At 42.2% G+C, this 10,942-nt stretch overlaps 1 protein-coding gene across 1 annotated transcript in view; it reads right to left on the reverse strand.

Annotated features, from left to right (window-relative positions):
• Nucleotides 1–693: 693 nt before the first annotated feature.
• The window catches only part of CPSF3L (cleavage and polyadenylation specific factor 3-like), an 11,102-nt gene continuing 853 nt past the window's right edge, over nt 694–10,942 (reverse strand). The window contains exons 2-15 of the mRNA XM_009709773.1: nt 10,715–10,812; nt 9,628–9,701; nt 9,183–9,411; nt 8,969–9,067; nt 8,836–8,870; nt 7,981–8,119; nt 6,239–6,303; nt 5,381–5,570; nt 4,600–4,683; nt 3,961–4,050; nt 3,221–3,383; nt 2,325–2,432; nt 1,752–1,813; nt 694–840 (exon numbers count right to left, since the gene is read on the reverse strand). Coding sequence (XP_009708075.1) covers nt 694–840; nt 1,752–1,813; nt 2,325–2,432; nt 3,221–3,383; nt 3,961–4,050; nt 4,600–4,683; nt 5,381–5,570; nt 6,239–6,303; nt 7,981–8,119; nt 8,836–8,870; nt 8,969–9,067; nt 9,183–9,411; nt 9,628–9,701; nt 10,715–10,812 — 1,583 coding nt within the window. The remainder of the gene's footprint in view (nt 841–1,751; nt 1,814–2,324; nt 2,433–3,220; nt 3,384–3,960; nt 4,051–4,599; nt 4,684–5,380; nt 5,571–6,238; nt 6,304–7,980; nt 8,120–8,835; nt 8,871–8,968; nt 9,068–9,182; nt 9,412–9,627; nt 9,702–10,714; nt 10,813–10,942) is intronic.

Below are 10,942 nucleotides of genomic sequence, written 5' to 3' on the forward strand. Positions count from 1 at the left end.
TGGGACACGCATACAAGCTGAAGGGTGGGTGTCCCCTCTCTATCTTTGCATCCCAAACACAAGCACATTGTTGCTATTTTTAGCCGTGTCTGAACCAGCACCCACTGCCCAAGGAAGGGAGAATGGGGCTGATTCATAGCTTGTTTATTTTGGTGCTTATATTAATCATGTAGGGTTTCCTACAGAATTTATTTCGGCTTTCACGATAGCTACAGCTCCAGTCTGAACCCTGTTCATCTGAGCAAAGGACTACTCACCGAATCGACCAGCTGCCTGTAGGAAGAAAACTTGTAAGGTTCATCTGCTGCTAGCTTTTGAACAGCTTTAAGAGGTGCCTTGACCCTAGGGCTGGACGGTCTCACCCCAACCAACCAGCTGCAGCTGGAAGCAGTAGTGACAGCAGCAAACCAACAGGAACGCAGAGTTCAGGAGACTGCTCCAGCTTGGCAAAGACCGTGAGCTTGTAGGCTGGTTACCAGCCTCTGCTCCTGCGGTGTAACCACTGGTTATGTGACCTACGGAGACTAAAACCTAAAGCAGTTTTTTTCTTGGGGGCTGCAGAGAATTTTCTTGTAATAACTCTCGGGTTGGTCTGGAAGGCCAGAAGGGAGGGGCCCCTTGTCCTGCCTATATTAATGATAAGCTCAAGGCCAGCCCCAGGGGGAAAAAACCCAAATGCAGCTAAGGACAGACTTACCCTTTGAGATGGTTATATACACGAAGCACTGTCTCATGTTCTTTCCGCGGATCCTGAATGTGAACACGGCAGGTGAAACGCAACTGATGTTCTGCAAGGCCCAGCTCCTTCAAAGCCTGCTCGGGAGAAACCAGACGGAAGCTCTGCGGAGAAAAAAATACCAATCCATTATAAGCTATTTCTTTGCGCTTTCTGAAGTGTTATTCCTGCCCTGTGGTCAGCTGCCCACAGGTATGTGTTCATCACTGCAAAACTCCAGCAGGTGAGATCACTCCTTTTCAATCCCTGAAACATCTCTGCACGTTTCAGTTATGACTGCAAGCAGTAACAGCCGAGCACGAGCATATGATGGACAGCAAAGGTAGAGGTAAGATGGCGGCAAAACGTCCACCTAAATAATCACACCAATTCTTTATTTCCCAAAATTAAAGTTGCTCTCCTAATGGAAGTTGGTTTAACCTCTTTATTGGGGGAATGATTTGTTTAAAAATAAACAAGCGGTTACAGAGTAAGAACTCCTCCCTTGGCACCTTTCCATTCTTGTCGAACAAACTGAGGTCTACCGACAACAGGGTGCTTCTTGACTCTTTGGATTTTTACAGGCACGGTGAATCAGAAACACCTTCACAGGCTGAAAAATCAGAGTCTCCTCAGAATGTTTGTAGCTGCACCCAGTAAGGTTGCAGGGGGCCAGGGCAAAAACCAGACTTTGAACAGAAGCAGCTCTTCAAATGTATCCATTTCCTGTGACTTCATCTGTGAGCATTCTCGAGCCTGACCAGTAAAAATTCTACCATCACAACACCCTGCTTGTGAGTAGCAAGATACTAATACTGAAGTTGTGGGACTAGTGAAGACACTCAGTCAAGACAACTGACAAGCTGGAGAGTCTGCCTTGCAGATTAATCTTTCCAGGTATGGTGTTACTGGGCTCCTTCCAAGAAACTAGGACTGCTTATCTTTTAGTTCCTTGTCGCTCATACGCGAGTTCTGGGGGGACGACACCACACTCATACAGAAGACACAAAACAAACAGAAGATCTTTTTTACTTACGTTATCCTTCATAATTAACGTGCCGTGCATTAGCTTTGGCTTCTTGACATCTGGTAAGAGACCTAAACCAAGGCCAATGGAAGAGAAAGAGGACATGGTTAACGATGACGTGCTTACTTTTCACACAAGATGACTGCTATAGGACTTAACAGATTGGATTTCTGAGTCCCTGGTGAGGTTCAGAGACTAAGATGTCACATCTTTGTTCTCCTGTCCGTTAGAGTGCACGGTGCTTAAACCATGCTTAGTAATAGAGAACAACTGCCTCTCTTCCCATATCACTTCCTGATTTGAGAGGTTTTTCTTAAATTAGGTTTATAAAAGTAATTCCGATTTTCACAGACCTAGCTAGTAAAAGCATACATGGATTGGGTTTTCATAGTGAATAGGCACTGAGTAACAAGGGGGGGTGTATTTGTTATTAAACATTATTGAATATACATTTACAGCAGAGTAGCTGCTTCATTCCACAGGAAGCCCTCTCGACCACTAAATGCTGATAAAACCTGTTCTTTTACAGGAAGCACAGCGAGAGGGCCCAAAACATGAAATTCTTGGTTGAAAGGGCATCACCTATTGCTGTTTCTCTCTTCAGGAGTCCCAGGGATATGTCCACTGGAATGCTGGGATTGGTGAATATTGTGGTGGTCTCTCCATTTGCTGGCATGTAACAGCTGACGTCTGCAAAGCAAACAGCCGATGTCAGGAGGACTGCTGCGGCAGCGCTTCCAAACCCAGACTCTCCTTTCACCCACAAGCAGCGTGCAAGCATCCCTCGAGTAGACGGTGCTGGGATTTTGGCAGGAGCCAAAGGAAGTGAAGTTTAATAGCAATCTGCTAAAACTTAATAGCAGGGATTTGAAAGAGGCTGAAAAGTAGAACTGCGGCTCAAGCCTTAGGGCTAACACCCTTACCAGAACCACCGAAGCCCCACTGGGGCGATACCCACTAGCCTGGCGATCCTTAACTCCTTGCAAGGGGTAAAAGCATAGACCGCAACAAAACTGCCTGCACTCTGATGCTGATAACAAAGATCTGCAGACAGTAAGTAACCATCCACTGTGAATTCTGTGCTTTCTCCACTTGTCATTTAAGAGTCAGGCTGTTTCCAAGGAATTAATTATTTTTTACTGGAGATCAGTCCCCTTAACTGAAGTTACTAACAATTTTAGATGTACCCTGCCTGCCTTGGCCTCTTCTAGCAGTCTAAAGATATATAAATTCAGTAAGCACTGAACTGTAACAATACAAACAAAACAACTTTTACTTCAAGTCCAAACAAGCATTAAAATTAAATGGGCTTAACATGTTAAGTAAGAGATGTTACAGATACTAGCTTCTCAGGGGTGACTGGGCCTGTAACTTACATCATGCCTCAGCTTATGCTGAGGTCCAGTGGATTAAGTATGTGAACTTTTAATGCCTGCCTTCTACCGCCATTCCCTCTTCATTACCAACACTATACGTACGAAATTCCTGTTCTATTTTTTGCTTCAGAAACTCCATTTTCTTCGCTTCACCGTGGACCAGGAGAACATTTCGTGGCTCAGCCTGGCGGATCAGCTGCATTATTCCCTTGGCATCTGCATGGGCACTGAAGGACATGTACTCCACCTGCATCTTTACTTCCAGCTGTGGGGGAGCAGAAAGCAGAGGCTTTGTGAATCAGGAATTGTTTTGACTCACTACAGCTTTTATACCATACACAAACAGACCCAGACACCTCTGTGTTTAGTTCAAAGAAGGAAGAAGAACACCCGAATTAGAAAACGAGTTGGAGAGAGAGCTGCTTATCAGCAGAGACTGAATACAATGCTGTACAGAAAAGCTTTCAATAACTTTCAGGATCAAACTGCCCAATTTCAGAGCACAATACTTGTTGCACATTTGCCTGATCAATACTTAAGGACAGTCACTATAATTTTTTTTAATATCCCCATCTGCCTAAAATGTATCATTTTTACCTGACTAATGGGGCCTAGTTATTAAATATTATAAATATGCCCCTGACAAAGTCTTATGGCAGAAAAAGACAGGCTGTTGCCAGTGCAAAGGAGAAAAAAAACCTAGTCCAACTCCAAAGAAAACATTAGTTGGGTATTTTCAATGTTGCATGCAGCATATTCCCACTACAAGTACACGGTGTCTAACCACCACCTAACGCTGAAGAACTTTGCCCCAACTGATCCTCCTTGAAAATAAAACTTACTATTTGTCTTCCCTCCATTTCCAGCTTGCGCTGTCCACTCAGAATCTTGTGGCCCACAGTTCCCTGCACACAGTAGCCAGGCATGATGACCTGAGAAGGAAACCAGAAAAAAAAATCTGCAAACGCTGCACATGGACTGTGCGTAGCATAGCTGTTGTTAACACAAAAATAGCCACAAATGCACCATGCTGATGTAATTTGTGTTCTTCCTATCGTACGTACAACCACCCTTCACTGGAAAGCTGCTTGCTTTGTTCTGCAGTTTGTGAACACCCAACTCCAGAACACACACAAAAATGAAATTAGAAAGCAAACTGCTGAAGTGTACAGACCACTAAATAAGAATTAATGCTAGTTACAAATGTCTTTGAAGCAGCTTCAAATTAATGCAAGCACTTCTGAAAATAAAATCTCCCACAACTTCTTGAGACACGTACCTCCTCTGCTTGCCCTGTCACACAGAACAAAGAATATTCAGAGCTTGAAAGAGCTCTGCCCTGGGCTGGTTCACTAGAGGACTCGTGTCATTTAACCCCAGATGCTCAGGAAAAGCTTTCCTGCACCCTTCGCTCTTACGACTGTATCAGTACCACCGTAACGTTAAAACAAAACATCACTCAAGGAAAAAGAATTTCTTACCATATTCTTTTCATTCCCTGCCCACTTCCTGAAGATTTGAAGGGACTGTCCTGCATGAAGCATGCCAGGGGTTGCAAACACAACCTAGAATTCAGAGATGCGATGAGAACTACCACAGAAACTGGTTTTTTTTCCCCATTCCTTACAATATATAAATACCCTAAAACTGTGGCAAGTCCCCACCAATACACATTACAGCTCACACACTTACTACATCAAAGCTTTAATGAGGATTTTTGCTATTTTATTTTTCCCACCTTGTCTGTTGAACTACTGTTTTAGGAAATTTTTGTGAGCATCCACAGCATCTGACAAAAACTTTGAACAGTTCTATACTGGTACTATCATGCTCGACAGATTCCTCTTTCAGCTACTGCCTAATAAAGCAGTCAGAAACAAAACCAGCAATGAGGTTGTACTGTAGAGGATCTGTGTCTTGACTTATGTCAAAAGAATATACTGTAAAAATTATGGTTTGAATCAGGTTCAGAGGTACAGATTATATGAACATGCAATCAATTTTTTAATTTTCTCCAGCCATTTCGCCTTTACTGAAATAAAGACAGAAAGAGCTTTAATAGTTAGACAGATAAAAGCATTCAGATGGCCTGGCCACAAAAGGGTTTTAGATGGGATGCTGATATTAATGGGGCAGAGGATGCGGAGCTTTTGCAGACTGCCTGTTTGCTTTAGCCAGGAACAGAATGGTATAAAAATATCTACACATAAATATAAAAATAGCTACACATCTTGCTCTATGACCTTGTCAAAGCTCACCTACCATAGGCCCTGGATTATCTGCAAAGGCCCGATCAAATGCTTTGATGTGTTTGAATTCAAACATGTTCCTCTGCACAAATGTCTTCCGAATTTTCTGATTAGTCCAGGTGATGAAGAGCTTGTAATAATGATTAGCCTTCTCCGTCAGTCCCGTGGAAAAATAAATTGGAGCCTTCAAGTTCATTCTTTCCCTGTAGAAAGAAGCATTCCAGATACCTGTGAGGGCCAAGTTAGGATCCTGGCTATCCATGCTGGAAGTCCAGAAACCTACGCAGTCTCCGAAGGTTTTTTGTGCATACCCTACTCTCAATGAGCTCTAAGTCAGTATTACGACGATGCTACATCACTAGGTATTAACTTACTACAAAGCAGGCTTTAGTCTAATTCTCCTTCTCACCCACTACAGACGACTTCCTTCCATTACAAATATTAATCATTCTGCTATGGGAAATAATTAAAAGCACTATTATTTGGTATTATCAAAAATACTTCCACACAACACTTACATGTACATTTAATACTTGTTCATCCCTCCTCCCACTCCCACAAAAACAGTTTTACAATGTGGCAAAGATGCAATCAAATTTTTTAAAGGACACTTGATCCTAAGTGTTAGGGGGAGCAGTGGAGAATGACTGCGCAGAAGCAAATGGTTACTTTACTGCTTAAGAATCAGGAACACTGGGAAACACATGGAAAGAAGTAATTCCACCACTGCCAGCATGGGCTGACATGCAGACGAATACTAATGAGAGTACTTATACTAAACAGAGATGAAAGAATCATAGAAACCTGGCAGGACCACAACATGAGGAGGACAAAAAGGAGGTGGTACACGCACAGAACAGACTGCACTCACCAGAAAGTTTCCAACAAAATGCAAAGTTCTTGGGCGCGTCCAAGGGCAAAAACTGGGATAAGAACCTGCAATTGAGGTATGATTTACAGTCCGTCCAACCCAAACAGCACATAAAGGGCACTGTAGTGTTATCATTTCTGAGCAAGGCTCTCAGTTCCCTCTCGCTTTCTGATATTCTTTGCTGACCTTTCTTTCCACAGGAACGTGTTCATCTGCGGTTGTGAAATGAAAGACGCTGATATTTGACAAGCACCTATCCGCCTGGCTGAGACCTCAGTTTGTACGTACTGAGGAAAGCCTCTGGCAGGGCACGGTGCTTGTGAATATATTGAGTTCTGCTCTCTCCTGGATAATATGAAAACAAGTTGTTGAGAGCAACAATCTGGCGTTACTTATCGAAACGGACACCAAGATGAGCGTTTCTGTCCTTGATCGCTTTGTCTGCACTGGGGTAATTATGACCTTCCTCCCCTTCCAAATTAAGGCAACATTGGAGGAAAGATCATACAGCTGGTTTGATTTCCAATGTTTTCTTCAGTTAGGTGCAGCAAAGAGCTTACCGCTACTTATTTGTACTCCAGATTCAGTGGGAAAGCCAAATCTACTGCTTAATGGAACTGTTTATAGCAAACCACATCCATTACCAAGAGACTCAGCCTTCTTTTCCACAAGCAAGCCTACATTTTGCCCCTACTAAGACAAGAACAGTAAATAAAATACAGCGCTTGAGGTCAAGGGTGACAAACCACTATAACTTTTAACCAAAATGCAGTTCAAGTTCTACACGTACAGTCAACAGCCAGACCAACTTTCCATTTAATCAAGTTAAATGAACTAAGTCCTACGAACCTAGAACCAGATCTTTAGCTACAGTGAAATCAGTAAAGCTTTTCTGTGTTCCAAATTTCCACTTCTAGTTCCATTTTCTGAGGGGTTAAAATGTCTCTTTTAATATCTTTTCCCAGGCATGCTCTAAACGTGGTGGTAATGAAAAAAAGAATCTCCAAAAAAAGTTTTATATTAGCAAAGATAGGGACTAAGCTCCAAGAAACAGAAAAGACTGACTGAACTTCTAAAACAGTAATGAACTGATACAACTAACGGTCATATTACGATACTATCATGGTATGTTCCACTTGCTTTGTGGCTAGCTAAAGTTGTTCACATCAAATCACACTGGACTGGAACAGGCTTACTCAAGCAAAACAGCCAGGCAAGTGAAAGTCACAAACAAGGTCCTGAAGCATCATTTACCGTAAGGTAAGCACATGTCTTCTGTGCACTTGGACGGGTTTTCTGGTAACAGGCAGCACAGTGCTGAACAGCACGAAGTAGGACACTGACAGACAGGCCTGGCTACACTGGGAATCATTTCTGATCAAGGTTAAAAGCAGTAATTGAACACTCACTCTCAGTTTCTTAATTTACAGGACTCAGAGAATGCTTCAGTGTACAAGATGCAAATCAAGTTAATTTTGCCTTTATCCTCCGTCTTTGCAGAGTATAAGCATAGCATTTCCCTTACTGTCTCATTAACTCATAGTTTGGTTTTATTCTTGGCATAGTTCAAGTGTTAATATTCTCTCTTTTAAAGTCCAGATGGAGGAATGTAACACCACTTTCAGTTTCATGCAGTGGTCATACATAGGTGCCTGAGTTAATGAGCAGTTACACGGCACTACAGAGTCAACAAGAGCTTCACAGAGGAAAAACCACATCACTTGATTATCAAAACACCATACCTTCCCTCCTCTTTCTACAGTCTCATGAACTTTCTTCAAGAAGTCTCTTTCTCTGCAGCGTTTGGAATCTCTGATAGTTGTGGCATAGGTGGATTCACTGATTAATAAATCTGGGCGACACTTATCAATCCAGGCAGCACTAAACCAAAAGGAATTTAAAAAAAACCAAAAAAACAATAAATCAAATTAAGAATGGTACCTGGCATTTCTGATCTGCAGGTCTCAAAGATGGCTGGAGAACGTCACTGCCTCCATTTGCAGATAGGAAAACAGGTACACAGATGCGCATGGCCTTGCCCAAAGTCACCTTGGAGTTCTGCAGCAGCATCAGGACCCCTCTCTTTGCAGGCCATGCCTTCTTTAAATTAATCCAGCTCAGAACAGAGACTACAGATTTTGAAAAGCAATTCTTCTCCAGTCTAGTATTTGTTTTAAATGCATTAGAATATTATTCTAAATAGCAAGAATATTATAAATCTCTCACCTATGCCAGTAAAAATAAAATGAACGTTAAAGTTTGTGATTGGCATTCTCTTAGAAAGTAAATACATTTAGAAGATACTATGACAATAAACATTTCAAACATTTAAGTCCAATTATTACACAGCCTTAAAAATAGACTAATACGAGTATACAGAATAAGATTACATTAAAGTCCATCTGGAAAAATCAATGTGAATTTGTTCATTCTCACAATTCAAAATTGCATTTATCTTTCCAGCAAAGAAATCATGAAACGTTCCCGTCTCCTAACAAAGAATCAATGCTGATAAGCCCCTAGTATTAACAGAAGCTGTGCTAAAATCCTCCTGTCAGAAATACACGCAACTCATAGGAACTCAGCTTCCTACTTACCCTAAATGTCTGTCTGGTGTCATGTTATAATCACCCTAATGGAAGAAGAGAAATCCATTAATATCCTCAAGGTAACAGGACAGGTCATTAAAAGGTGATGTAGGTACCTACAAATATTGTTGTGCATACTTACAGTGTACACAACTGACTCGCATCCAACCTTAATCTGGAACATGGCTGCTCCCAGCACATGGCCTGCGTAGTACGCCTTGATCTCCAGCTCCTCATCCACCTGCACGAACAGGCAAACACTGCATCAGTGCAAACATTTAAAAAAATAAAATTGTTCTGCCTTCTACAACAACGCAGTTGGTATGATGCAAGAGTATGCAGAAGTGATCATTTACCTGAACTGTCTGGTGAAGATGCACAGCAACCACTTTCTTCATACAGTCTTTAATCATTTGGGAAGTGAAGAAGTTCGTTTCCCCTTTCTTGTCTACAGTTATTTTCCTGTAGTCCTCCAGGAGGATGGGACAGATAGCCTTGGTAGGATGTGTCATGTAAATGGGCCCATCATAACCGACCATTTCACTGAAATATGGTAAAGCTCCACAATGGTCCAAATGAAAGTGGCTGCAAAAAGACACAAAGGATAAAGGAGATGCTGCACAGGAATTTAGCTACCTTTATTCTCAGATCTTGCTTCAGATTTTTAAAGGACTGCATGACATAGAGGAACTAACCAAAAACATGAATGATGAACTTACAACATGTTTGGGTTGCTAGGGACAGTATACAAAGCTTTCCTGTTTCCCATTTGTGCTCTGACAAGGAAGGAAGCTTTCTCACCTGATGATCACGCAGTCTAGAAAGTCAGTCAGCCTTCCATTCTGAGTGATGTAAGAGAAGTCAGGAAACCGTCTCTGCAAAGACATGAAAAAAGAGGCTATCCATTACGAAACAAAGCCAGTTAATACTACATTACTAATCCAAGAAAACAATGGCATGAGCGACGTGAAACACTGTAAACGTGCTATAATCCATCTGAAAGCAAAACCGCAATAAGGCAGCAGACCGCACTAGGGTCAGCAACACGGTAAGAGCTGCGGCCAATGCCATCAGCATTTATGTGCAAGAAGAGTCAAAGAGAAAAGAACAGGAGGGCTGCCAGAGGACAGAGAGGGAAACTGACCTTGCAAATAAATAAATTACAGCCAAGTTTATCTTTTAAGTAAACCAGGTGACCGATGCATTTCAGCTTACCCACAGGCATTAAAGCAGAAAGCCTCAAAACCTTTTCTGTAAGGGCACATTTACTGTGTCATGCTTTAACTCTTTCTATTTTACAGAATATTTTTGCCATTCTTTCTTTCCTACTGCTATAACATCAGTAGTATTTCCTAGCTCGCTCTCTAAAGCATCAGAGATGTGTGGTGCAGAACCCACAAGTAATTAACTGCCCAAAACCAAGCATCACGTCAAGAGCAGTCTATTTAATGACAGGATTAACGCTTTAAAGCACAAAAGATACCTGCCCATATGAAATACAGAAAGACCAAAACCACCTGGAATAGAGTATTCACAGCTTGCTTAATTTTTTTGGAGTCCACAACCCAGGGAAAGGACAGCTGGATGGTGGCACTACACAGACCAGGAATACTTGAGGGGACATACCTCTTGCACAGGAAGGCAAGATTTTGAAGGAGCAATAGTAGTTCATGCTCTGCCATAATCCAGCTCCAGCACTGGCTGATACATGTGCCCAATAACGCCCACCTAGTTACCAGTACCTCTATATCATGTAAGATGAGTCAGGCAACGTTCAAATAAAAGGGAACGGAGCAGAACAATGAACTAGGAGCCTTGCTGGGAAAGGCCAGGTAGATGTACCTTGAAAGAATCTCACACAACATTCCGGCTTCTCCACCATACTCACATCATCGTTGTAGCCCATGTGCATCCCACAGTCAAGCATTACATTTTTCCCGGCAATAGAGACAAGGATACAGCTGCGCCCCACATCCTGGCCAGCTCCTGGACCCAAGCAAAAAAAAGACAAGACATGTCTGGGAATATTTACAATCATTTCAAAAGAGAGGCACGCAAAGGCCCGTACAAACTTCCTAGCCCTTTTCTGATGCAGGAAAAGACTACGCCCGCTCTT

Source organism: Cariama cristata, unplaced genomic scaffold (genome assembly GCF_000690535.1).
Source record: "Cariama cristata isolate BGI_N322 unplaced genomic scaffold, ASM69053v1 scaffold6421, whole genome shotgun sequence".
NCBI classification, from domain to species: domain Eukaryota; kingdom Metazoa; phylum Chordata; class Aves; order Cariamiformes; family Cariamidae; genus Cariama; species Cariama cristata.